Below are 27593 nucleotides of genomic sequence, written 5' to 3' on the forward strand. Positions count from 1 at the left end.
TATATTAAATTATGAGGGGTATAGATAGGGTAAATGCAAGTAAGCTTTTTCCACTGTGGTTGGGTGAGACTAAAAATTGAGGTCATGAACTAAGGGTGAAAGATCAACCGTTGAAGGGGAACTTCTTCACTCAAAGACCGATGAAAGCGTGAAGCGAGCTGCCAATGCAAGTGGTGGATGCAGGTTTGATTTCAACATTACAGAGAAATTTGGATAGGTACATGAATGGGAGGGTAGTGAAGGGCTATTGTCTGTGTGCAGGTTTGTGTAACTAGGCAGCTTAAAGGGCTGGCAGAGACTAGATGGGCCAAAGGGTCTATTTCTATGCTGTACTGTTCTATGATTCTATAACTCATTGTTCTACTGTGAATACTTGCAAAAATGAATCTCAGGATAGCATAAGGTAACATATATATACTTTGATTATAAATTTACTTTGAGTTTGAAAGGATACAGTGAAAAGTTTGTTTTGTACACTGTTCATACAGATCAGACCATTACACATTGCATTGAGGTAGAATAAGGTAAAACAATAACAGAAGAAAGTGTAACAGCTACAGAGGAAATGCATTGTAGGCAAACAATAAAGTACAAAGTTGTAATGAGCTAAATTGTGGGGTCAAGAGTCTATCTTATGAAGTTTATTATGATGGGCATAGATACCATGAAAATTCACTTTTTACAGAGCAGTCCATGACAAATATGGCAAACATAGAACAGTACAACACTGGAGAGGCCACTTAGCCCAAAATGTTGTGCAAATCCTGAAGCCAATTTATACAAAATGTCCTCCTCCTCCTCCATTCCCTTATGGCAGCAGTCCCCAACCACCAGGCCGCAAAGCATGTGCTACCGGGCCGCGAGGAAACAATATGATTTGGCGATATGAGTCAGCTGCACCTTTCCTCATTCCCTCTCACACCCACTGTTGAACTTAAACACACGCGAGGTAATTACCCGTGCGTCATCCAAGCCAGCGCGGGAAGAAGAGCAGCTCCTCGAGCTTGCAGATGACGGCGGGCTGAAAAGTAGGTTTGACATAACATCTCTGCTGGCAATCTGGATCAAAGTCAAGGCTGAATATCCTGAGACAGCCACAAAAGCACTGAAAACATTGCTTCCATTTCCAACGTATCTCTGCAATGAATGCAACAAAAACAAAATTGCAGAATAGATTGGACATAAGGAACCCCCTTCGAGTATTGCTGTCTCCCATCACCCCTCGATGGCACTGTCTTGTTGCAGGGAAACAAGCCCAGGGCTCCCACTGATTCAGCGATATTGGTGTGTTGCAATGATTTTATATGTTCATACGGGGAAAATACGTGCTGTGTGTTTAATATCCAAACGTTACTTAAAATGTTATGATGCTATTGACTTAAGTGACTTATATAACCATATAACAATTACAGCACGGAAACAGGCCGTCTCTGCCTTTCTAGTCCGTGCTGAACGCTACTCTCACCTAGTCCCATCGACCTGCATTCAGCCCATAACCCTCCATTCCTTTCCTGTCCATATACCTATCCAATTTTTCTTTAAATGATAATATCGAACCTGCCTCTACCACTTCTACCGAAAGTTCGTTCAACACTTACTTAAAGCTCCCCTGTCCTCCCCAGATAATTGACTTATCACTATATTCATGCAAGGAAAATATGCGCTGTATGTTTAATATTAAATTCATTAGATAAACCCTTTTAGAAACGAAATTGAGTGTATTAGCCACTTATCACCTATATTCCGGTCGTGATTAACAACCCCCCCCTCCCCCCCACCATACAGAATCGCCAAAAATGATTTGTAGGGAAAAAATCGGCATGTACACACATGCGCACACTGATGCCCGTGCAAGGCCTCATGGGCATTGTAGTTTTTCTCGAGGTAAACACAACGTACTTGACTGGTACTTTTGTCCGTTGGCAACCCTACCACCCCCCCCAACCCGGTCCGCAAGAATATTATCAATATTGAACTGGTCCACAGTGCAAAAAAGGTTGGGGACCCCTGCCTTATGGCACATAAGATCTATGCTTATCTAAATTCCCAGGTGGTGGGGTGGAGATACTTCTGTATCAAAGGAGGTGCAAGGTGCTAATTCCCTCGGCTAGCCTACAGGTCACCCTTGGGCGAGGTGTAGCACCTGATCAGCCACTCCCCCTCCCCCCCACTGATCAGGGTCACGTGAAGCCATGGGAGCAGGTGGTGGATGGTCGTATGAGCAGCTGGTGCACGTCACAAGTCCTGGTTATGTGACCACTCCAGGCAGATTATCTCTGAAGAGTTCAAGTTTACCGTCATCTGATTGTAAATATATACAAACAAATGAAGCAATGTTCCGCCAGAAGCTCGGTACACCCACAAAATATGTATCACACACTGCACATATAACAATCAAATCAATAATCATAAAGAGTATAGAACTATATAAAATAAAGTTAGAAAGGGTGACAAGGTAGCATTACAGTACCTCCCACAGTCCAAAGGCGTAAAGGCTGGTAGATTAACTGGTCATTGTCAATTGTCCTGTGATTAGGCTGGGGTTAAACAGGTGGGTTGCTGGGCAGCATGGCTCGAAGGGTGGGTAGGGCCTGTTCTGCACTGTATCTAAATAAAATAAAATGTACATAAACACCAGCATGTATTTTCAATGTAAACAGCACTATAGAGTTTTTTAAAGTGTTTACAGTACAGTGACGGGGTAATAGATGGGTGGTGGGGAGGACTAACTAGAATGGTTGATCAGATTAACTGCCTGGAGATAAAATAAAACTGAGAAACAGGGTTAATGTTCTGGACTGATCCTTCATCAAACATTTCATCTTTGCCTTTTTAAGTTTGAGTTTTTATAAAGGCTTATAGGTCAATGAACCCCCACCCCCACCCCGAGGGCATCCATCTTGTTAAATGTGTTCAGTCAGAAAAAGGAACAAGTTTAACTAGAAATCTCAGATTTTCTCCTTGGCTTGAGTTCAGAGAATTGGGTTGATGAATCAATCAAAACCCCAGTGTCAGGCTGTAACACCACCCAGGGCAGGTGGCTGGGATAAAGGAGAAACTGCCTCCTGCCCCTCCTTCTCTAATTCACTCTCCTCTCCTAACAGATTCCTTCTTCTCCAGCCCTTCACCTTCCCTACCCACCTGGCTTCACCTATCACCTTCTAGCTTGTCCTCATTCCTCTCCTCCCACCTTTTTATTCTGGCTTGTCCATCCTTCCCTTCCAGTTTTGAAGAAGGGTCTCAGCCCAAAACATAAACTGTTTATTCATTTCCAAAGATGCTGCCTGACCTGCTGAGTTCCTCCAGCATTTTGTGAGTTCCTCCTTTACTGTCCTCTGCTAAATCCTTCACTACTATCTTCCTCTTCCCTCCACTTTCAATCACTTCTTTCCCTTTACAAAGTTCAGAAGTTCAAAGTAAATTTATTATCAAAGAATGAATATATCACCATATTCTACCTTGAGAACTATTTTCTTGTTGGCATTTACAGAAAAGTAAAGAAATACAAAATAATTTATGAAAACTAAGATGGACAAATGACCAATGTGGTAAAGAAGACAATCTCTGCAAATAAAAAATATATAATGCTGAGAACATCAGTTATAGAGTCCTTGAAAGTGAGTCTAGGTTCAGTGTTGAGGTGAGTTAAGTTATTCACACTGGGTCAAGGGCCTGATGGTTGAGGGGTAATAACTGTTCCTGAACCTGCTGGTGTGGGACTGAGATTCATGTACCTTCTTCCTATTGGCAGCAACAAGAAGAGAGCGTGAACTGGGTGCCAGGGGTCTTGATGATGGAAGATCTTTCTTTGTAAATATGCTCAATGATGAGGGTTTTGCCTGTGACAATCCTTCTCTGACAGCCCTCCCCATTAGTCCTTTCCTCAGAACCTACTCTACCCTCAGATTATCCACCCTATATTCCCTCCCACTCCCTCAGATAATTTTCCCATTATCATCCCTCCCTCAGAATTTAAATACTCCTTCTTCAGCTACTCCTCCCACAGAATCTCCACTCTCACACCATCCCACAGATAGTTCACCCTCAATACCCTCCCTTCGGGTACACCTTACAAGACTATATTCCCTCAGGGCCCCTCCATCAGTTCCCTCCCTCTAACCTCAAAGTCTGCACTGGTAAATGTTCCTCCCTCAGACCATCCTCTTCAAATTCCCCCTCCCTTTCCCACAGATCCTCCTCTTCCCTCAGACTCTCCTCCTTCCCACAGACCCTTCTTCTCTCGGATTCTCCTCCTCCTTCCCTCAGACCCTCCTACTCTTCCCTCGGACCCTCTTTCTCCTCCCTCAGACCATCCTCTTCAAACTCTTCCCTCAGGCCCGCCTCTTCGTGCTTTCCGCTCTGCCATCGGACTCCCCTCTTTCCGTAGACCCACCCTCTCCCTCCGCTCCCAGTCCCTCCCCAAGGGAAGGCCGTAGGCGGGGAGGCGGCAGCAAGATGGCGGCGGCTCCGCTGTACTTGAGCGCGGCCGAGGTGGCGCGGCTGCTGGAGGAGCCGGGGCTGCTGCCGCTGTTGGAGGTGGCGCTCGGCCGCTTCTCGAGCGCGGACGGCGAGGTGGAGCAGCCGGTGCGGAGCACGGTGGCACTGCGGCGCTGCCGCGGGTAAAGGCGGCCGCTGAGCTAAACCACATCGTGCCCCCGCCTCCTCACACCCCCTCACCGGCTCGGAGACCTCGGACACCCCTCCCCTCCCCTCCGTCCGTCTCCCCCCCCCGCCGCCGCCGCCGCCGTCTCCCTCTCCTCCCCCCCCTCCTGCTGGCTATGTCCCTCCCACTGTCCGTCTCCCCTCCCTCCGTCTGTCTTCCCTCCCCCTCCCCTCCTGCTGGCTATGTCCCTCCCACTGTCCGTCTCCCCTCCCTCCGTCTGTCTCCCCTTCCCCCTCCCTCCGTCTGTCTTCCCTCCCCCTCCCCCTCCTGCTGGCTATGTCCCTCCCACTGTCCGTCTCCCCTCCCTCCGTCTGTCTCCCCTTCCCCCTCCCTCCGTCTGTCTTCCCTCCCCCTCCCCTCCTGCTGGCTATGTCCCTCCCACTGTCCGTCTCCCCTCCCTCCGTCTGTCTCCCCTTCCCCCTCCCTCCGTCTGTCTTCCCTCCCCCTCCCCTCCTGCTGGCTATGTCCCTCCCACTGTCCGTCTCCCCTCCCTCCGTCTGTCTCCCCTTCCCCCTCCCTCCGTCTGTCTTCCCTCCCCCTCCCCTCCTGCTGGCTATGTCCCTCCCACTGTCCGTCTCCCCTCCCTCCGTCTGTCTTCCCTCCCCCTCCCCTCCTGCTGGCTATGTCCCTCCCACTGTCCGTCTCCCCTCCCTCCGTCTGTCTCCCCTTCCCCCTCCCTCCGTCTGTCTTCCCTCCCCCTCCCCTCCTGCTGGCTATGTCCCTCCCACTGTCCGTCTCCCCTCCCTCCGTCTGTCTCCCCTTCCCCCTCCCTCCGTCTGTCTTCCCTCCCCCCCCCCTCCTGCTGGCTATGTCCCTCCCACTGTCCGTCTCCCCTCCCTCCGTCTGTCTCCCCTTCCCCCTCCCTCCGTCTGTCTTCCCTCCCCCTCCCCTCCTGCTGGCTATGTCCCTCCCACTGTCCGTCTCCCCTCCCTCCGTCTGTCTCCCCTTCCCCCTCCCTCCGTCTGTCTTCCCTCCCCCTCCCCTCCTGCTGGCTATGTCCCTCCCACTGTCCGTCTCCCCTCCCTCCGTCTGTCTCCCCTTCCCCCTCCCTCCGTCTGTCTTCCCTCCCCCTCCCCTCCTGCTGGCTATGTCCCTCCCACTGTCCGTCTCCCCTCCCTCCGTCTGTCTTCCCTCCCCCTCCCGCCGTCTTCCTCTCCTCCCCCCCCCCCCTCCTGCTGGCTATGTCCCTCCCACTGTCCGTCTCCCCTCCCTCCGTCTGTCTTCCCTCCCCCTCCCGCCGTCTCCCTCTCCTCCCCTCCCCCTCCTGCTGGCTATGTCCCTCCCACTGTCCATCTCCCCTCCCACCGTCTGTCTCCCCTCCCCTTCCCCCTCCCACCGTCTGTCTTCCCTCCCCCTCCCGCCGTCTCCCTCTCCTCCCCCCCCTCCTGCTGGCTATGTCCCTCCCACTGTCCGTCTCCCCTCCCTCCGTCTGTCTCCCCTTCCCCCTCCCTCCGTCTGTCTTCCCTCCCCCTCCCGCCGTCTCCCTCTCCTCCCCTCCCCCTCCTGCTGGCTATGTCCCTCCCACTGTCCGTCTCCCCTCCCACCGTCTTCCTCTCCTCCCCCCCCCTCCTGCTGGCTATGTCCCTCCCACTGTCCGTCTCCCCTCCCTCCGTCTGTCTCCCCTCCCCTTCCCCCTCCCTCCGTCTGTCTTCCCTCCCCCTCCCGCCGTCTCCCTCTCCTCCCCTCCCCCTCCTGCTGGCTATGTCCCTCCCACTGTCCGTCTCCCCTCCCACCGTCTGTCTTCCCTCCCCCTCCCGCCGTCTCCCTCTCCTCCCCTCCCCCTCCTGCTGGCTATGTCCCTCCCACTGTCCGTCTCCCCTCCCACCGTCTGTCTTCCCTCCCCCTCCCGCCGTCTTCCTCTCCTCCCCCCCCCCCGCTGGCTATGTCCCTCCCAGTGTCCGTCTCCCCTCCCACCGTCTTCCTCTCCTCCCCCCCCCTCCTGCTGGCTATCTCCCTCCCACTGTCCGTCTCCCCTCCCTCCGTCTGTCTCCCCTCCCCTTCCCCCTCCCTCCGTCTGTCTTCCCTCCCCCTCCCGCCGTCTCCCTCTCCTCCCCTCCCCCTCCTGCTGGCTATGTCCCTCCCACTGTCCATCTCCCCTCCCACCGTCTGTCTCCCCTCCCCTTCCCCCTCCCACCGTCTGTCTTCCCTCCCCCTCCCGCCGTCTCCCTCTCCTCCCCCCCCTCCTGCTGGCTATGTCCCTCCCACTGTCCGTCTCCCCTCCCTCCGTCTGTCTCCCCTTCCCCCTCCCTCCATCTGTCTTCCCTCCCCCTCCCGCCGTCTCCCTCTCCTCCCCTCCCCCTCCTGCTGGCTATGTCCCTCCCACTGTCCGTCTCCCCTCCCACCGTCTTCCTCTCCTCCCCCCCCCCTCCTGCTGGCTATGTCCCTCCCACTGTCCGTCTCCCCTCCCTCCGTCTGTCTCCCCTCCCCTTCCCCCTCCCTCCGTCTGTCTTCCCTCCCCCTCCCGCCGTCTCCCTCTCCTCCCCTCCCCCTCCTGCTGGCTATGTCCCTCCCACTGTCCGTCTCCCCTCCCACCGTCTGTCTTCCCTCCCCCTCCCGCCGTCTCCCTCTCCTCCCCTCCCCCTCCTGCTGGCTATGTCCCTCCCACTGTCCGTCTCCCCTCCCACCGTCTGTCTTCCCTCCCCCTCCCGCCGTCTTCCTCTCCTCCCCCCCCCTCCTGCTGGCTATGTCCCTCCCACTGTCCGTCTCCCCTCCCGCCGTCTTCCTCTCCTCCCCCCCCCTCCTGCTGGCTATGTCCCTCCCACTGTCCGTCTCCCCTCCCTCCGTCTGTCTCCCCTCCCCTTCCCCCTCCCTCCGTCTGTCTTCCCTCCCCCTCCCGCCGTCTCCCTCTCCTCCCCTCCCCCTCCTGCTGGCTATGTCCCTCCCACTGTCCGTCTCCCCTCCCACCGTCTGTCTTCCCTCCCCCTCCCGCCGTCTCCCTCTCCTCCCCTCCCCCTCCTGCTGGCTATGTCCCTCCCACTGTCCGTCTCCCCTCCCTCCGTCTGTCTCCCCTCCCCTTCCCCCTCCCTCCATCTGTCTTCCCTCCCCCTCCCGCCGTCTCCCTCTCCTCCCCTCCCCCTCCTGCTGGCTATGTCCCTCCCACTGTCCGTCTCCCCTCCCACCGTCTGTCTTCCCTCCCCCTCCCGCCGTCTTCCTCTCCTCCCCCCCCCCTCCTGCTGGCTATGTCCCTCCCACTGTCCGTCTCCCCTCCCTCCGTCTGTCTCCCCTCCCCTTCCCCCTCCCGCCGTCTCCCTCTCCTCCCCTCCCCCTCCTGCTGGCTATGTCCCTCCCACTGTCCGTCTCCCCTCCCACCATCTGTCTTCCCTCCCCCTCCCGCCGTCTCCCTCTCCTCCCCTCCCCCTCCTGCTGGCTATGTCCCTCCCACTGTCCGTCTCCCCTCCCTCCGTCTGTCTCCCCTCCCCCTCCCCCTCCCACCGTCTGTCTCCCCTCCCCCTCCCCCTCCCACCGTCTGTCTTCCCTCCCCCTCCCGCCGTCTCCCTCTCCTCCCCTCCCCCTCCTGCTGGCTATGTCCCTCCCACTGTCCGTCTCCCCTCCCTCCGTCTGTCTCCCCTCCCCCTCCCCCTCCCACCGTCTGTCTTCCCTCCCCCTCCCGCCGTCTCCCTCTCCTCCCCTCCCCCTCCTGTTGGCTATGTCCCTCCCACTGTCCGTCTCCCCTCCCACCGTCTGTCTTCCCTCCCCCTCCCGCCGTCTCCCTCTCCTCCCCTCCCCCTCCCCTGTCTGCCGCCCCTCCCCTTCCCCCTCCCGCTGTCCTCCCTCCGTCTGCCTCTCTTCCCCTCCCCTCCCCTCCGTCCGTCTCCCCCCCCCCGCCGCCGTCTTCCTCTCCTCCCCCCCCCCCTCCTGCTGGCTATGTCCCTCCCACTGTCCGTCTCCCCTCCCTCCGTCTGTCTCCCCTCCCCTTCCCCCTCCCACCGTCTGTCTTCCCTCCCCCTCCCGCTGTCTCCCTCTCCTCCCCTCCCCCTCCCCTGTCTGCCTCCCCTCCCCTTCCCCCTCCCGCTGTCCTCCCTCCGTCTGCCTCTCTTCCCCTCCCCTCCCCTCCGTCCGTCTCCCCCCCCCCCGCCGCCGTCTTCCTCTCCTCCCCCCCCCTCCTGCTGGCTATGTCCCTCCCACTGTCCGTCTCCCCTCCCTCCGTCTGTCTCCCCTCCCCTTCCCCCTCCCACCGTCTGTCTCCCCTCCCCTTCCCGCCGTCTCCCTCTCCTCCCCTCCCCCTCCTGCTGGCTATGTCCCTCCCACTGTCTGTCTCCCCTCCCTCCGTCTGTCTCCCCTCCCCTTCCCCCTCCCACCGTCCGTCTCCCCCCCCCCCCCGCCGCCGTCTTCCTCTCCTCCCCCCCCCTCCTGCTGGCTATGTCCCTCCCACTGTCCGTCTCCCCTCCCTCCGTCTGTCTCCCCTCCCCTTCCCCCTCCCACCGTCTGTCTCCCCTCCCCCTCCCGCCGTCTCCCTCTCCTCCCCTCCCCCTCCTGCTGGCTATGTCCCTCCCACTGTCTGTCTCCCCTCCCTCCGTCTGTCTCCCCTCCCCTTCCCCCTCCCACCGTCTGTCTTCCCTCCCCCTCCCGCCGTCTCCCTCTCCTCCCCTCCCCCTCCCGCCGTCTGCCTCCCCTCCCCTTCCCCTCCCGCTGTCCTCTCTCCGTCTGCCTCTCTTCCCCTCCCCTCCCCTGTCTGCCTCCCCTCCCCTTCCCCCTCCCGCTGTCCTCCCTCCTCCTCCCTCCGTCTGCCTCTCTTCCCCTCCCCTCCCCCGTCTGCCTCCCCTCCCCTTCCCCCTCCCCTCCGTCCGTCTCCCCGCCCCGCCGCCGCCGTCGTCTTCCTCTCCTCCCCCCCCTCCTGCTGGCTATGTCCCTCCCACTGTCCGTCTCCCCTCCCCCGTCTGCCTCCCCTCCCCTTCCCCCTCCCGCTGTCTTCCCTCCTCCTCCCTCCGTCTGCCTCTCTTCCCCTCCCCTCCCCTCCGTCCGTCTCCCCCCCCTCGCCGCCGTCTTCCTCTCCTCCCCCCTCGCTCCTGCTGGCTATGTCCCTCCCACTGTCCGTCTCCCCTCCCTCCGTCTGTCTTCCCTCCCCCTCCCGCCGTCTCCCTCTCCTCCCCTCCCCCTCCCGCCGTCTGCCTCCCCTCCCCTTCCCCTCCCCTCCCGCTGTCCTCTCTCCGTCTGCCTCTCTTCCCCTCCCCTCCCCCGTCTGCCTCCCCTCCCCTTCCCCCTCCCGCTGTCCTCCCTCCTCCTCCCTCCGTCTGCCTCTCTTCCCCTCCCCTCCCCCATCTGCCTCCCCTCCCCTTCCCCCTCCCGCTGTCTTCCCTCCTCCTCCCTCCGTCTGCCTCTCTTCCCCTCCCCTCCCCTCCGTCCGTCTCCCCCCCCCCCGCCGCCGTCTTCCTCTCCTCCCCCCCCCTCCTGCTGGCTATGTCCCTCCCACTGTCCGTCTCCCCTCCCTCCGTCTGTCTCCCCTCCCCTTCCCCCTCCCACCGTCTGTCTTCCCTCCCCCTCCCGCCGTCTCCCTCTCCTCCCCTCCCCCTCCCGCCGTCTGCCTCCACTCCCCTTCCCCCTCCCGCTGTCCTCCCTCCGTCTGCCTCTCTTCCCCTCCCCTCCCGTCTGCCTCCCCTCCCCTTCCCCCTCCCGCTGTCCTCCCTCCTCCTCCCTCCGTCTGCCTCTCTTCCCCTCCCCTCCCCGTCTGCCTCCCCTCCCCTTCCCCCTCCCGCTGCCTTCCCTCCTCCTCCCTCCGTCTGCCTCTCTTCCCCTCCCCTCCCACCGTCCGTCTCCCCCCCCCCCGCCGTCTTCCTCTCCTCCCCCACCTCCTCCTGCTGGCTATCTCCCTCCCACTGTCCGTCTCCCCTCCCTCCGTCTGTCTCCCCTCCCACCATCTGCCTCTCCTCCCTTCCCCTTCCTGCTGTCTATCCCCCTCCCACCATCCATCTCCCCTCCCGCCGTCTGCCTCCCCTCCCCTTCCCCCTCCCACTGTCTGTCTTCCCTCCCCCTCCCGCCATCTGTCTTCCCTCCCCCTCCCGCCGTCTCCCTCTCCTCCCCTCCCCCTCCCGCCGTCTGCCTCCCCTCCCCTTCCCCCTCCCGCTGTCCTCCCTCCGTCTGCCTCTCTTCCCCTCCCCCTCCCGCCGTCTGCCTCCCCTCCCCTTCCCCCTCCCGCTGTCTTCCCTCCTCCTCCCTCCGTCTGCCTCTCTTCCCCTCCCCTCCCCTCCGTCCGTCTCCCCCCCCCCCTGCCGCCGTCTTCCTCTCCTCCCCCCCCCCTCCTGCTGGCTATGTCCCTCCCACTGTCCGTCTCCCCTCCCTCCGTCTGTCTCCCCTCCCGCCGTCTGCCTCCCCTCCCCTTCCCCCTCCCACCGTCTGTCTTCCCTCCCCCTCCCGCCGTCTCCCTCTCCTCCCCTCCCCCTCCCGCCGTCTGCCTCCCCTCCCCTTCCCCCTCCCGCTGTCCTCCCTCCGTCTGCCTCTCTTCCCCTCCCCTCCCCCGTCTGCCTCCCCTCCCCTTCCCCCTCCCGCTGTCCTCCCTCCTCCTCCCTCCGTCTGCCTCTCTTCCCCTCCCCTCCCCCGTCTGCCTCCCCTCCCCTTCCCCCTCCCGCTGTCTTCCCTCCTCCTCCCTCCGTCTGCCTCTCTTCCCCTCCCCTCCCACTGTCCGTCTCCCCCCCCCCCCGCCGTCTTCCTCTCCTCCCCCACCTCCTCCTGCTGGCTATCTCCCTCCCACCGTCCGTCTCCCCTCCCTCCGTCTGTCTCCCCTCCCACCATCTGCCTCTCCTCCCTTCCCCTTCCCGCTATCTATCCCCCTCCCACCATCCATCTCCCCTCCCGCCGTCTGCCTCCCCTCCCCTTCCCCCTCCCACCGCCTGTCTTCCCTCCCCCTCCCGCCGTCTCCCTCTCCTCCCCTCCCCCTCCCGCCGTCTGCCTCCCCTCCCCTTCCCCCTCCCGCTGTCCTCCCTCCGTCTGCCTCTCTTCCCCTCCCCTCCCCCGTCTGCCTCCCCTCCCCTTCCCCCTCCCGCTGTCCTCCCTCCTCCTCCCTCCATCTGCCTCTCTTCCCTTCTTCTCCCCCGTCTGCCTCCCCTCCCCTTCCCCCTCCCGCTGTCTTCCCTCCTCCTCCCTCTGTCTTCCTCTCTTCCCCTCCCCTCCCACCGTCCGTCTCCCCTCCCCCCGCCGTCTTCCTCTCCTCCCCCACCTCCTCCTGCTGGCTATCTCCCTCCCACCGTCCGTCTCCCCTCCCTCTGTCTGTCTCCCCTCCCACCATCTGCCTCTCCTCCCTTCCCCTTCCCGCTGTCTATCCCCCTCCCACCATCCATCTCCCCTCCCGCCGTCTGCCTCCCCTCCCCTTCCCCCTCCCACCGTCTGTCTTCCCTCCCCCTCCCGCCGTCTCCCTCTCCTCCCCTCCCCCTCCCGCCATCTGCCTCCCCTCCCCTTCCCCCTCCCGCTGTCCTCCCTCCTCCTCCCTCCGTCTGCCTCTCTTCCCCTCCCCTCCCCCGTCTGCCTCCCCTCCCCTTCCCCCTCCCGCTGTCCCCCTCCCACCGTCTGTCTTCCCTCCCCCTCCCGCCGTCTCCCTCTCCTCCCCTCCCCCTCCCGCCGTCTGCCTCTCCTCCCCTCCCCTCCCACCGTCTATCCCTCTCCCAACCGTCCATCCCCCCCCCGCCATCTCCCTCTCGTCCCCCACCATCTGCCCCCCCTCCTATCCCCCTCCCGCTGGCCCCCCTCCTATCCCCCTCCCGCCGGCCCCCCCTCCTATCCCCCTCCTGCCGTCTGCCTCTCCTCCCCTCCCGCCGTCAGCCTCTCCACCCCTCCCCCTCCCACCGTCTGTTCCCCGTCCCCTCCCCCTCCCACCGTCTGTCCCCCGTCCCCTCCCCCTCCTGCCATTCCCCTCTCCCCCCAACCGTCTGCCTCCCCACTGCCGTGAAGTGTGAACTAGGTTCTGTCTCACGCCTTCCATACAGATCATTTCATTGAGGTAAAACAATAACAATGCAAAATAAAGTGTAAAAACTACAGGGAAAGGGCAGTGCAGGGAAACAATAAGATCATAACAAGGTAAATTGTGAGTCCAAGAGCCCATTGTACAAAAGGTCTGTTCAATAGGTGTACTTCAGTCAGGTAGAAGCTGTTCTTGAGTCTGGTGGTACATGCTTTCAGGCTTTTGTAAATTCAGTTCGATGGGGGTGGGTGTAAAGACAGAATATCACTAGTGGGTGGGGTCCTTGGATTCTGCTGGCTGCTTTATAATGAGGTAGATTGTGAGGTCCATGATATGGTACTAGGGGACCGATCAACAGCTCTTTCACAGTGGGGTAGCTTGTCTCCAGCTGTGGACTCACGGGTAAACTCTGCTCAGCTTCCTAGGGGTGATGCCAGCCTACAGTGCCCAGGACGACGCCTTGGTGACAAAAATTGTCAGGTTTTACCAAGCGCCCGATTCATCTCATCTCTCAACTGTGCTGCTGTTTGATCCCTCCAATGGAGTCTTAAAGGCGGTGTGTAACCATTGAGTAAATCCTACTGTGTCTGTCAGATCTGTGTGGGTTGCCTACCCCTTTCTCCATCAGAATCACTGGGAGACTGTTGTATCTGCTGAGTTAGAGTGTGGTTGTTATATGTACTTCTGCTTGTATCTGTTACTTCTGACTGTTGTGTGTTCACTTGTATCCATCAAGTTTGACTGTGTGTTCACTTGTATGCATCACGTCCCACTGTTATGCCTTCATTTGTATCTATTGACTGTTATGTGTTCACTTGTATCCATTATGTCTGACTGTTGTGCATCCTCTCTCCTGTATTCATTACACCTGACTGTCATGTGTTCACTTGTATCCATCATGTCCCACTGTTGTGTGTTCATTTGTATCCATCATGTCTGACTTGTGCATCATCTCTCCTGTATTCATTACGCCTGACTGTTGTGTGTTCTGTTCCCTGTATCTGCCACATTATATGACTGTTGTGTCAGACTCTGCCATTACTTTGGGTGCATCAGATGTGTGGAGAGGGGGAGCTTGCTACATGGGCAACAGCTTGCTCTCCATATTATACTGCCCAGGCTTGTATGTAGACAGCTAGGACCGGACATCCATAGTTAAAACCCTGACCAACAGAGTCCCACACAGTATATTCTCTTCCCTGTATCTGTCACATTGTGCACTGTCCTCCCTGTATATGCCTACCTTGTATCGTCGAGTTAGACTGTGGCTCCTCCTTTCCACATTATGTCCCTCAGTTCCCTGAAGACCATTGACTGCTCTCTGGATGGGTGGTGGGACAGTGATTGCTGCCTCAGTCATGTTTTCTGCAGGACGGGAGCTAGACAAGAACCACACATCTCCGCTGATTTCTGCCTTCCAAACCAGCTCCACCTTAGTGCTCCCCATCCTGCACCGTCTCTCCTGGGAGGCAGCAGATCCTGGGGAGTCTCTTATGGCAGTGTATTTAGAGATACAGTTGTACACACTGCTCAGCAGCCTATTTATGTAACCCTGGCTTAATCAGGCCAAGTTCATTGTCATTTAACTATATAGGTGCATATAATATATATAACTATATAATGTAATGCATATAGAAACAAGACAATGTTTCTCCGAACCAGGGTGTAAAGCACATAACACACAGTAACTTAAGATCTACAGATGAATCACACATAAATTAGAAACTAAAGCACATAAATTAAATATTGTAAGGCATTGGTTCCCAACACACGCAAAGCATGTGTGACCGGGCTGCGAGGAAACGACATGATTTGGCGATATGAAACGATATGAGTCTGTTGAACTTGAACACCCCCCCCCCCCCCCCCGGTCGGCAAGAATATTGTCAATATTAAACCGGTCCGCAGTGCAATAAAGGTTGGGGATCACTGTTGTAAGTTAGGGAACAGTTTAACTTGTGACACTTTGAATATGACGCATCCGGGAATTCAGAAGCCTAACGGCCTGAGGGGAGAAACTGTTTCCCAAACTGACTGTTTCTGATTTTTTGCATTGTAGTCTCCTGCCTGATGGTAGAAAGTCAAAGAGGATGCTGGATGGATGGGTAGGATCCTGAATAACAGTGAGGGTCCTGTGTACACAGCGCCCCTGATGAATGTCCCCAATGCATGGTAGAGAGACCCCTGTGATCCTCTCAGCTGTTCTCACAGTCCTTGGTAGGGACTTTGGGTCCGATGCTCGGCTGCTCCCATACCAGATGGGGATGCAACTTGTCAGGACACTCTCCATGGTGCTCCTGCAAAACTCAGTTAAGATGGGCAGGGGCGGAGGGGGGAGCCTTACTTGCCTCAAACTCCTCAGGAAGTGGAGGTGCTGCTGTGCCTTCTTGTTCAGGGAGGTGATGTTGAGGGACCAGGTGAGATCATCTGTGATATGAATCCCCAGGAACTTGCAGTGGCCAATTAACTTACTAACCGGTACGTCTTTGGACTGTGGGAGGAAACCGGGGCACCTGGAGAAAACCTACCCACCAACGGGACGAGCATTCAAAATATGAGATTAACGTACGGGTGACTGGGGCTGGTGGGACGTGAGGTGGAGGGACGTTCCACAACAGCTGAGGCCAGGTGGAAGGATGCAGGCTGGCAAGCTGGTTCTGTCTCTGTCATCCTCCAGATATTTCTGTTGGTCCCCTTCAGGTGATGGACGGCATAGTGATCACGGACAAACGGACGGCTGTGGTGTCCGCCATAGCAACCAAGGTATGGACTGGCTGGCGCCCCTCAGCAGGGAGGGGTAAGTGGGATGAGAATGACTCTGTTCCTGTGCTCACTCTGTGGTGGTACCTTGTTCCATGTGATGGGTCCGTTTCCTCAGATCCAGGGGACCTTCCCCTGTCACCCAACCGTTGCTGTCCACATCTGGGGAACCCTTGCTGCACTTTGACCACAGAGTCACATTCACAGCCACATCAGAGTCAGGTTTATCAGCACTGACATACGGTATGTCAGGAAATGTGTTGCTTTACGGCAGCAGTACATTGCAATACATAAGATACTGTAAGTTACAATAAAATATGTAAAAAGTAAATAATGCTAAAAGAGAGGAAAACAGCGAGGTAGGAAAACGATAAGAGGTAGGAGCAGAACTAGGCAATTCAGTCTATCAAGTCACAGCTGGTTTATTAACCCTGTCAACCCCATTCTCCAGCCTTCTCCCTGTAACCTTTGGCACCCTGACTAATCACGAACCTATCAATCTCTGCTGTAAACATATCCAATGACTTTGCCTCCACAGCCGTCTGTGGCGATGAATTCCACAGATTCACCTCCTGGCTAAAGAAATTCCTCCTCGTCTCTGTTCTAAAGGAATGCCCTTCTATCCTGAGGCTGTGCCCTCTGGTTTCAGACTCTCCCACTTTTGGCAACATTCTCTCCACGTCCACTCTATCCAGCCCTTTCAATATTCAATAGGTTTCAGTGAGATGCCCCCTCCCCCCCCATTCTTCTGAACTCAGAGAGTACAGGCCCAGAGCCATCAAACGCTCCTCATACATTAACCCTTTCATTTCTGGAATCATTCTCAGAATCTCCTGAGATTCTGCTCAATCTGAATCAATTGGTATAGATTCTGATCTATACCAATGATAGAAAAATATCATCTGACCTCTTCAGCTTGTCAGATGATTGCTTTTGTTACTCTAATGGCTAGAAGATCAATACTATTGAATTGGAAAGAGATTAATCCTCCTAATATATTTCATTGGTTTTCTCAAACTATGTCTTGTTTAAATCTAGAAAAAAACTATAAGTGTCATTTATGACCCATCTATTAAATTTAATGAGACTCGGAGACCATTTATTCAATATTTCCACATGCTGTAATTTGACCCTTTCCAAATCTATTTTGTGATTTCGATATATGGGGAGAGGAGCGGAAGTGGCAACACTATTGGTTCTATCTGAGGTATCATAATAACCCTTACTTTTCTTTTTCTTTTCCTTAGTTTTCTTTTAGTTTGGGTAGATTAGTAAAAAAACTAATGGGATATTTTTTTTCTTTTTCTGTTTTTTTTAATGATATTTTTGTATTTTATGTATACTTATATATTCAGTTGCTAATTTGTGAGATTTTGGGAGGTTTACTAACTGTGTTACTTGACTGTATACTTTTATAACAATCATTATTAATTAATACAATCCCAATCGCTCTGCACTTATTTTTTGTAACGTGTATGATGTTGAAAAAGATTGAAAAAGAAAGATCCTCCTGTGATTATATACCCTTTTCTCCAGTCCTGCCGAAGGGTCTCGGCCCAGAACATCTACTGTACTTTTTTGTCATAGATGCTGCTCGGCCTGCTGGGCTCCTCCAGTATTTTGTGTGTGTTGCTGATATATATAATTACTTTAATTTCAGTTATTTTTTTCCTATTGTTATGTATTGCAATGTACTGCTGCTGCAAAGTTAACAAATTTCACGACACGTGCCGGTGATATTAAACTGGATTTTGCCCCTGGGGTGGAACCCCTGACCTAGAGGAAACTCATGTGGTCGCGGGGAGAATGTACAAACAGTTGTCAGAGCTGAACGTGAGTCGCTGGTGCTATCATTCTGTTAAGCTAACCGCTACACCACTATGTCAGTCCTGTGCACTGAGATACAGTGAAAGACCTGTCTTGCATCCCGTCCATACAGATCAATGAGGTCGTACAAGGGAAAACAAGGGAAGAAACTGTCAGGGTTACAGAGGAAGGGCAGTGCCGGCAGACAATAAGTTACAAGGCAGTGACAAAGTGAGGTCCAGAGTCCGACTTATTGTATTAGAGGACCATTCACAACAGCAGGTTAGAAGCTGTCCTTGAGCCTGGTGGGACGTGCTTTCAGGCTTTTGTAACCTCTGCCCAATAGGAAGGGGAGAAGAGAGAATGTCTGGGGTGGTTGGGGTCTTTCATTACGTTGATTGCTTTACTGAGGCAGCGGGAAGTATAGACAAGAGTCCATGGAGAGGAGGCTGTTTTCTGTGATGTGCTGGGCTCCAGTTTCTTGCAGTGATGTGCAGAGCAGTTGCCGTGCCAACCTGTGGTGCATCCGGATATGATGCTTTCTATGGTGCATTGATAAATATTGGTGAGGGGTGATGGCCAAATTTCTTTAGCCTCCTGAGAAAGAAAAGGCAAAGGTGAGCTATCTTGGCCATGGTGTCTACGTGGCTGGGCCAGGACAGGCTGTTGCTGAATGTCACTCCTGGGAACTGAAGCACTCAAAGCCCTCTCAACTCGGTGGAAACTGCTGACAGGGTCTCTGATGCATTGCTACACTCCCTCACTTGTCTTTTCTAGAAACTAAAGCTGTTGGGTCGAATGTGGACTCTCCCCCCTAACCCCTTTGTCTGTCTGTGCAGTACCTGAGACCTCCGTGCCTGGATGTGCTGTGTATCCTGGGAGCAGGTGCTCAGGCCATGAGTCATTACCAGATCTGCACTCAGATCTTCCCGTTTAAACAGGTATGTTTACCTTACGGGCACATGCCTCTCCCCCGCCTCCCCCTGCCTCGGAGTTTGCACAGGGAATGCCTTATGGTTCTGTAGTCTATGGGCCGAAGGGCCTGTTTGTGCTATGTTCTGTGTGAGACCCTAGGACATAGGAGCAGAATTAGGCCATTCAGCCCATTGATTCTGCTCTGCAATGTAAGCTGCTTCTGCATTCCATTCTCCCCGCCTGTTTACCGCCCCGGCCCCTGCACCCATTCTCCAACGGAGATGTTGAACTGACTGCCGCCGTTGGAATCCCGCAGGTGAAGGTGTGGAGCCGAACCCGCGAGCGGGCAGAGAGATTTGCACAGAGGGCAGCGGGTCCCGTGCAAGTGTGCGGATCTGCTCAGGAGGCTGTCAGCGGCGCAGACGTGGTGATCACGGTGACCATGGCCACTGAGCCAGTGCTGTTCGGGGAGTGGGTCAAACCCGGAGCCCACATCAACGGTAGGAAGCAGCCGGAGGCTCCCACAGCCCGGAAAAAAACACTCAGGCTCAGTCTGGAGTTTGAATTGGGAATGTACAGAAAGTTCAGGGGAGTTTTTAAAAAGTTTAACCCTAGCTCTTTGCATTATAACCTGTCACTGTCCTAGAACACATCCTGCACAATCAGGAAAGATCACCAATGCCTTTATTTTCTGAAGAGAGCTGGACTTTACATATCCATACTCACATCATTCTATAGACTTACAGTAGAGAGCATCCTGACAAGCTGCATCATTGCATAGTACAGAAACTGCACTGCGACAGACAGGAAGGCTCGACAATGGGTAGTCAAAACTGCCCAACGCATCTCCAGCACCACCCTAACCATCAAAACTGCCCAATGCATCTCCAGCACCACCCTAACCACCTTCAAGGACATGTATACAGAAAGGTGCCGGAAAAGACCAGCAATATCATGGAGGATCTCACCCACCTTAATCATGGGCTGTTTGTCCCACTCCCATCAGGGAGGAGACATGTACCACCCACATCAGGACCCCCAGACTCAAAAACTAACTTTCCCCAAGCAGTAAGGCTGATCAACACCTCCACACACCCCCAACCACCACTACTTTATCATTTCCTGTCAGTCACCTTATGGACATACAATCAATCTGTGTATATAAGCTATTTTACATGTTTATATCTAATGTGTTTTTTATCATTGTGTTCTTTATCTTATTGTGTTTTTAGTGCAGCATCAGATCCGGAGTAACTATTATGTTGTTCTCCTTTACACTTGTGTACAGGAAATGACATTGAACAATCTTGAATCTTATTGTACAAGAGAACTGTTTAATAGTCTTATACCAGCAGGACAATTGAACAGTTTCTTTGTATAATAAGATGGCTACTGACCTCGCAATCTGCCTCATTATGATCCAGCGCTTTACTGCCTGCCTGCACAGCACGTTCTCTGTAATGAACACTTTATTCTGCATTGTTAGTGTTCTCCCTTGTTCTGGTGGGGAGTTGCCGAGATCCCGAGAGCGATGTTGTCCAGAGTTTGGCCATTTGGCAATTAGCTCCGGGTGGGGTCACCCATGGCGGTGGATGTCAAGGGAGAGGCTCCAGACAAAGAGCAGTCCAACCAAGATGTCAGTGGTGGAGCTGGCGGAAGATGATGCCACATCACAACGGCAGTGAAGATGGGGGGGAGGCTGCAGCAATGACCGATACCTGCCCACTGGACCCTGACCCCAATCTGTCAAGGACCGTGTGGTGGCTGCCCATGCACCAGCCACCCCACGTTAAGCAAAGTCACGCCCAGGCACTCTCATTTAAGGGAATAATCACTTAAAAGAACATCATATTCAACTTGAGTCACCACACTAGTTCTACTTCAATTATAACCTGTAAGGATGGCATTCAAAACAGTATTTCACTCTACATGCAACAACATTAAACCAATTTATGAATGTATTATTGGTATCTCTCATCCAGGACATGTCCTCTTCTCATCGCTACCATCACAGAGGGGATCCAGGAGCCTGAAGACACACACTCAACATTTCAGGAATAGCTTCTTCCCCTCTGCTATCAGATTTCTGGATAGACGATGAACCCAGGAACGCTGCCTCATTTTTTCGCTTTCCCATTGCACTGCTAATTTAATTTACTTCTTATTGTAATTTATATATTTTTATTAGATATTGTAATATACTGCTGCCACAAAACAACAAATTTCATGCGATGTGCTGGTGATATTAAATCTGATTCTGATCATGTGTAGTGAAGTACAGTGAAAAATTGCATGTCATGCTCTGCACGAAAACTTCCAGGAGTAGTTGTAGCAATAGTTAGTGCCTGTTACACCACTGGTGCTTGGGGCAGCAATGGAGGCCCTCCATCTCTGTCCTTGGCCATCTTCTCCATCGTCTCCCAGGTGTGTTTCAGGGTCACCATTTCTGCCTCTGCAGTACGGTACCAAGTTGTCTTTGGTCTCCCGCGTTCTCTCTGCCATTCAGGGGTCCAATGAAGTGCTGTCTTGATGATGGAGTTGGCCTCTCTTCTCACCACATCTCCAATGTTTGCTCATGATGATTGTGGCCTTGTCCTCTTGATAACACCGATGGGGTAGGGCGTAGTTGGAGATCTTTCTTGGCCGGAAAATATGGAGGATAATACTAGAAAATGGAAAAAGAAAACAGGATGGAGGATGAAGTGTTCCGGAGAAGGTGCAGTGCAAGTAGACAAGGTCAAAGATCAAACTGAGGTTTAAAAAAACTCTGCTCAAACTCCTAATGAAGTAGGGCTGCTGGTGTGGCCTTCTTAGTGAACTTTGTAAAGGTGGAGCAGGTGAGGGAAATCTTACTCAGTGGGTGGGGATGCTCTCTGGGTCTGTGTGTGTATGTGTGAACTGTGTTCCTCTATTGCATGTCAGGCCCACATTCAGATTCATCTATTAATCACCACTGAGCCATACACTGAATGCACATACAGACCTGTCTGGCCGAAGGTTTCTCGGCCCGAAACGTCAACTGTACTCTTTTCCATAGACACTGCCTGGCCTGCTGAGTTCCTCCAGCATTTTGTGTGTGTTGCTTGGATTTCCAGCATCTGCAGATATTCTCGTTACACAACTTAATGATGTGGTGGGGGCAGCCCACAAGTGACACCACACATTTCGGCTCCAACATAACATTTCCACAGTGTTCAGTAGAACAACACAAACAACAACAGAAGAACAAGCAGCTTTTCTCCTTCAAACCCACCCCACACACACACTCTCACACACTCTCTCTCTCTCTCTCTCTCTCTCTCACTCACACACAGTCACACTCTCTCTCCCTCTCTCACTCACACACACACACACACACACACACACTCTCACACACTCACACAAACACACACTCACACTCTCTCTCTCACACACACACACTCCAACCCCAGGGTAGGCCAGCTCTGGCTCTCCAGTCCTTGGCCTGGACTCTCACGTATTGAGCCTCTGACTTTCAGAGCTCCCTCTCCATCCCAGGGGCCTCAACTACAGGGCTTGGACTTCCAGTCTGTGGGGAGGCTGGAGGTCAGGGGGAGGTGAGCTGGCTCTGAACCTTGCTAATCGTCTGTCTCTCTCCCTCTCCCCCCCCCGCCTGCTGTAGCTGTCGGGGGCTGCCGACCCGAATGGCGGGAGCTGGACGACGCACTGATGCGGGATGCCGTCCTCTACGTGGACAGCAGGGAGGCCGGCATCTGCGAGTCTGGAGACATCATCCTGTCGGGGGTACGGCACTCTCCCTGAGAGTTCTCCCCCTCACCACCGGGCACTGACAGGGTGCAGAGCTGGATTGTGAGCTCAGCCCAGAGATCTGTGAAGTGATTCATTTTGTGAGGTCGACTGTGAGGGCAATTTTCTTTGCGGCGTGGAGGAACAGAGGGATTTCGGGGTCCATGTCCAAGGATCCCTCAAAGTTTCCGCTCGTGTTGATAGGGTGGTTAAGAAGGCGTATGGTGCTTCCGCCTTCATTAGTCGGGGGAATAAGTTCAACAGCCACGAGATAATGTTGCAGCTCTATAAAACCCTGGTTAGACCACACTTGGAGTTTTGTGTTCAGTTCTGGCCGCCTCATTATGGGAAGAATTTGGAGCATTAGGGGGGATTTACCAGATGTTGCCTGGATTAGAGTGTTGTATGAGCTGGGGCTTTTCTCTTTGGAACGAAGGAGGATGAGAGGTGACTTTATAAAGGTGTACCAGGTAAGAGGCACAGACAGAGTGGACAGCCAGAGACTTTTCCCAGGGCAGGTACAAGGGAGGCAGAACTTTAAGTGTGAGTGGGATGGTCAGAGGTAGTTTTTTTTATACGGAAAGCGGTGGGTGCATTGATCACGCTACCAGGAGAGGTGGTATATTACTTTGAGTTTCATTTTCTTTTAGGCACTTACAGGAAAATAAAGAAATACAATAGAATGTATGAAAAGCTATACATAAAAAAGGACAGTTGCACAGGGAGGTATCAAGTGGAGCTTAGTGATAGCTCCGAGGGAAGGTAGCGTTGACTGCCGAGCTGTAGTCAATGAAGAGCATCCTGATGTATGCATCTTCATTGTCCAGGTTTTCCAGAGCTAGATGAAGAGCTAATGAAATGGCATCTTCTGTTGATGGTGGTCAAATTGGAGTGGATCCAGGTTGCTTCTTGGGCAGGAGTTGATGTGCTTCATGATCATCCTCCTGAAGGGCCCTATCACAGTGGATGTACAGTAAGTGCTTTACACTGATGGTCACTGAGGCAGGTTATCATGTTCCTCTTGGGCAACCAGAATGATTGAAGCCTGCTGGAAAAAGGTGGGTACTTCGAATGGGTGAAAAGGTTGGCAAAATGTTTGAGGCTTTATTAGCGTTGTTCAGATCACACTTGGAGCATTGTGAACAACTTTGGGCCCTGTATCTAAAAGGAGGTAGGTTGGCACTGGAGAGGGTCCAGAGGGGGTTAACAAGAATGATTCCAGGAACGAAAGGGTTAACATGAGGAGCATTTGATGGCTCTCGGCCGGCACTTGCTGGAGAGGGGGTGGCTCATTGAAATCAACTGAATATTGAAAGTTCTAGATGGAGTGGATGTGAAGAGGGTGTATCCTATGGCGGGGGAGTCTAGGACCAGAGGGCACAGCCTCATATGAAGGTCCTATAAGATTCAGGGCTGTAGGTCCCGTACTGTTCACTGTTCGATATTCTCGTAGTAGAACAGAGCCCCAGTATTGTGATAGCTGACCTGTATTTGATGATAATTGGATATAGCCGCCTGTCTAATTGTGAGCGATGCAGTGCTGATTAGATTTTGTCCTGCTCTCACAGGCGGAGATCTTTGCAGAGCTGGGAGAGGTGATTGTGGGGAAGAAGCCAGCCCTGTGCGACAAGACCACAGTTTTCAAATCACTGGGTAAGAACAAGGAGGCTTTGTGTCTGCTGGTAGGTCAGCTGTTGTGTATACTGCTCCCTATCTGAACTGTGGCTGAGGCTTTATAAGGCATTGATCAGACCTCACTGGAGTATTGTGAGAGTTTTGGGCCCCTTATCTAAGAAAGGATGTGCTGGTATTGGAGACAATCCAGAGGAGGTTCATGAGAATAATTCAGGGAATGAAAGGGTTAAAGTATGAGGGCTGTATGATGGCTTTGGGTCTGTACTTGCTGGAGTTTAGAAGAATGAAGGGGGATCTCATTGAATAAAGGAAATTACAGAGGCACAAGAGAGGAGCTGGCCGAAGTTGATTGGAAGGGGACAGGAGCAGGGAGGGATGAGTTTCTGGAGACAATTCAGAAGGCGCAGTATAGTTCCCAAAGATGAAGAAGTTTTCTAAAAGGAGGTTGAGGCAACAGGGAAAGCAAAGGAGAGGGCATATAAGAGAGCAAATATTAGTGGGAAGTTAGAGGATTGGGAATCTCATTAAATCCTATTGAATATTGAAAGGCCTAGACAGTGGATGTCGAAAGGATGTTTCCTATAGTGGGGGGGAGTCTAGGACCAGAGGGTAGAAAGGGTCGTCCATTTAGAATAGAGATGAGGAGGAGTTTCTTTAGCCAGAGGGAGGTGAATCTGTGGAATTCATTGCCACAGGCGGCTGTGGAGACCAAGTCACTGGATGCTGGAATCTGGAGCAACAGACGAACTACAGGAGGAACCAGGTGCGTCTGGCATCACCAGTGGGGGAAAGAAAATGTTCATAACTCTCCCACCCTACCCGCCACCCACAGATGCTGTGTAACCCTCTTTGAGTTCTTCCAGCCACTAGGCCATTCAGCCCCTCCAGTCTGCTCAGCCCCTTGATCATACTGTTTTTCATTCTCCCTCCCCCTTCTCTCATAACACTTGACTCCCTCACCAATCAAGAACCTGTCAACCTCTGCCTTACATATACTAAATTACTGTCTCCACAGCCATCTGTGACAATGAATTCCACAGATTCAATACCTCCTCATCTCCATTTTAAAGAATTTCCTCCTCATCTCCATTTTAAGTGGATGTCCCTCTCTGCCTTCTGGTCCTAGACTCCCCTACTATAGGAAGTATCTTCTCCACATCCACTCTATCCAGGCCTTTCTGCCTCTGATAGGTTTCAATGAGATCCTCCCTCATCCTTCTGAACTCCAGTGGGAACAGGCCCAGATCCATCAAACACTCTGCATGCATTAACCCCTTCATTCCTGGGATCATTCTCATACTGCTCCTCTGGACCCTCGCCAATGCCGGCACATCTTTCCCTAGAAACGGGACCCAAAACTGGTTACAATACACCAGGTGCCGTCTGACCAATGCCTTATAAAGCCTCAGCATTACATCCTTTCTTTTGTATTCTAGTCCTCATGAAATGAATGCTAACATTGCATTTGCCTTCCTCGCCATGGACTCAACCTGCAAATTAACCTTCAGGGAATCGTGCGGGAGGACTCCCAAGTCCCCTTGCATCCCTGGTTCTGAATTCTCAGCAGAGTGGTGGGGACTGGAGTTGAGTATGGTGTTGGACACGGAGCTTGGTGCCTGCGTGAGAGAGGAGCCCACATCAAGGAGAACTTCAGGAAGACGCCTGGAATGGGAGACACAAGAGGCTGCAAATCTGCAGCAATTAGTGATCTGCTGGAGGAACTGGGGCTGATTGGTATCTGTGGGGAGAAAAGAGTAGGAATAGGTTTCAGCACAGGGAGGTAGAAGACTGAATAAGGAGGAGGAGGGAGGAGCCTTCTGCTCCCTTCTTTCCAGTCCAGTGAAGGGTCTTGGCCCGAAACGTCAACCGCTTATTTCCCTCCATAGATGCTGCCTGACTTGCTGAGTTCCTCCAGCAGATCACTAATTGCTGCAGATTTTGCTCAGGATTTCCAGCATCCGCAGAATCTGGTGTGTCCGAGATAAAGTGAGAAGCTTTTGTTTATGTGTTTTCCAGACAAATTATTCCATACAATGCATCACTGACACCAGTTTACCCAGCATCAAGGACATATATACAGAAAGGTGCCAGAAAAGGGCCAGTAACATCATGAAGGATCCCACCCACCCTGCTCATGGACTGTTCATCCCACTCCCATCAGGGAGGAGGCTATGTAGCATCCACACCAGGACCACCAGACTCAAAAACAGTTACTTTCCCCAAGCAGTAAGGCTGATCAACACCACCCATCAATCCACCCCGAAACACCACTACTTTATCATGTCCTGTCAGTCACCTTTTGTACAGACATTCCTGTGCCTAGCGTTACTTTATGGACATACAATCAATCTATGTATATAAGCTAGCTTATGTATTTATATTTGTTGTGTTTTTTTTTAGTTATTGTGTTCTTTATCTGATTGTGTTTTTTCTGTGCTGCATCGGATCCAGAGTAACAATTAATTTGTTCTCCTTTACACTTGTGTACTGGAAATGACATTAAACCATCTTGACTCATAAGTTTATTGAGGTGGTAAGAAGAGATGACGTCCTGTGGCTACGTGGCTGAGTGTGTGACTCTGCTCTGAGCTGCCTTGTACTGTTTGCTCCCTGTAGGAATGGCCATTGAAGACATGGTGACAGCAAAACTGGTCTACGACCGCTGGGAAGCTGAAAACAGGCCGAAGCCATGACAAGAATCTCCCGCTCACGGCTGGAGATGGATAACAAGGAACCTTATGGAAAGGGAGAGTTTAATCCTATGATTATGGTCTTATTTAAATGATTTTTTTGTCACTATGGGATACACTAGGGACACTTATGAAACCCTTAGATAGGCACATGGATGAAAGAAAAATGAAAGGCTATGTGTGAGGGAAGGGTTAGATTGATCTTGGAGTAGGTTAAGATGTCAGCACAACATCATGAGCCGAAGGGCCTGTACTGTGCTGTCCTGTTCTATGTGATCCTATTTAAGCAAACATTCAGTGAAGTTAGGACCTTTGATTATATTCCTACAAGATCAAGCCCATTTGTCCCCTTGTGCTTGCCTCAGCGTTCGACTGTGAACTTCAGTACCACCTTCCCATGTTCCTTGCATCCCATAATGACTAAAAAATCAATTTGAATAAGACCATAGGACACAGGAGCAGACTTAGGCCATTCGGTCTGTCGAGTCTGCTCTGCCATTCCATCACGGTTGATTTACTATCCCTCTCAAACCCATTCCCCTGCCTTCTGGCCGTATCTCTCATGCCCTGACGAATCAAGAGTTTACAAACCAAGGCTGAGTGGCCTACTTTGTACCTATTTTTTCATGTTCTTTCACCAACTCCGTAATATCTAAATGACTTAAATACAGTCATTAACTACTCCTTCATACCTGCTTTACTTAGAGAATTACAAAGATTCACTGCCTGTAAAGAAAGAGTTAAATTTGATTCCTCCTTGGTATACGCTAAGACATGCAACACAAAATGGAAGTACGTGTGACAAAATGGAGTCAGCTTGGAATGGGGCGATATCCTGGAGATGTGCATGGACGCACATCCTTGAGGTGAGGTACCGGTAGAGACCTGCTGTCTCAGTTTCTCAGTGATCTGCCTAGGCCAAAGGTCGCAAGAGATAAGAGTGTACAAGCTGACACCACTCGGGGATGTAGAAGTGGTGGGGTAAAAGTTATGCTACTTTTTTGAAGGGCTTAAAAGGGGCAATTTCTTCATGCAAGTGCGAATCTTCTCTTTGACTGGGTCGAAACTAGGAGTTGGAGATAAGAGACAACGAGGGAGGGAATTAAAAAAAACAACTGCCGGGCATCTCTGGTTCCCTCTGGCAGTATGTTGTGAACCAATCAGGTTTAGTGGTTGTTAAGTATTAATTATTCTCTTTCATCACTTTATTGATTTATTTTCCCTTCTGTATTCTTTATATAACACTAATAAAATACTTTCCCATGACCTTTATTGCGTGTGTGCTTCCTCCTTGTTTGTGGATTCCTCTTGCTGCTGAATTAGGAACAAATTTTAAAATGTTCTCCTTACAGCCAAATACTCAATAAGCAAAGGTTAGAGGAAAAAAAGAGTGACTTTATTTGTCACATGTACATTGAAATATAAAAACATACAGTGAAAAGCATCTTTTTGTGTCAACGACCAACAT

General features: G+C 53.1%; 1 protein-coding gene and 1 long non-coding RNA gene across 6 annotated transcripts; one reads left to right on the top strand and one right to left on the bottom strand.

The window, feature by feature from the left end:
* Positions 1 to 102: 102 nt before the first annotated feature.
* On the bottom strand, positions 103 to 4671 carry LOC140203219 (uncharacterized). The gene is made up of 3 exons (XR_011887328.1): positions 3735 to 4671; positions 2471 to 2607; positions 103 to 1137 (listed from the first exon to the last, which is right to left on the bottom strand). It is a non-coding gene; the product is annotated as an uncharacterized lncRNA (long non-coding RNA).
* crym (crystallin, mu) lies at positions 4342 to 27397 on the top strand. 5 transcript variants are annotated; one of them, XM_072269182.1, is made up of 8 exons: positions 4390 to 4619; positions 12972 to 13110; positions 15255 to 15317; positions 17960 to 18061; positions 18352 to 18535; positions 21676 to 21797; positions 23369 to 23453; positions 26052 to 27397. In XM_072269182.1, exons 1-8 carry the CDS (start codon positions 4456 to 4458, stop codon positions 26126 to 26128), a joined length of 936 nt encoding a protein of 311 aa, XP_072125283.1. In that variant the 5' UTR covers positions 4390 to 4455; the 3' UTR covers positions 26129 to 27397. The 5 variants fall into 5 exon arrangements, with proteins under 5 accessions (XP_072125286.1, XP_072125285.1, XP_072125284.1 ...); XM_072269186.1 differs by lacking the exon at positions 4390 to 4619 and adding an exon at positions 12481 to 12590; XM_072269184.1 differs by lacking the exon at positions 17960 to 18061 and having other exon boundaries at positions 4376 to 4619.
* Positions 27398 to 27593: the final 196 nt, after the last annotated feature.

The sequence above is a fragment of the Mobula birostris genome, chromosome 9 (genome assembly GCF_030028105.1).
Source record: "Mobula birostris isolate sMobBir1 chromosome 9, sMobBir1.hap1, whole genome shotgun sequence".
NCBI lineage: Eukaryota > Metazoa > Chordata > Chondrichthyes > Myliobatiformes > Myliobatidae > Mobula > Mobula birostris.

What these genes read in the sequence shown, in the direction of transcription:
- crym (XM_072269182.1), top strand. Translation starts at nt 4,456, where the DNA reads ATGGCGGCGGCTCCGCTGTACTTGAGCGCGGCCGAGGTGGCGCGGCTG. An exon ending in AGATCTTCCCGTTTAAACAG is followed by an intron (nt 18,062 to 18,351) that starts GTATGTTTACCT and finishes GGAATCCCGCAG; the next exon opens with GTGAAGGTGTGGAGCCGAAC. An exon ending in CACAGTTTTCAAATCACTGG is followed by an intron (nt 23,454 to 26,051) that starts GTAAGAACAAGG and finishes TGCTCCCTGTAG; the next exon opens with GAATGGCCATTGAAGACATG.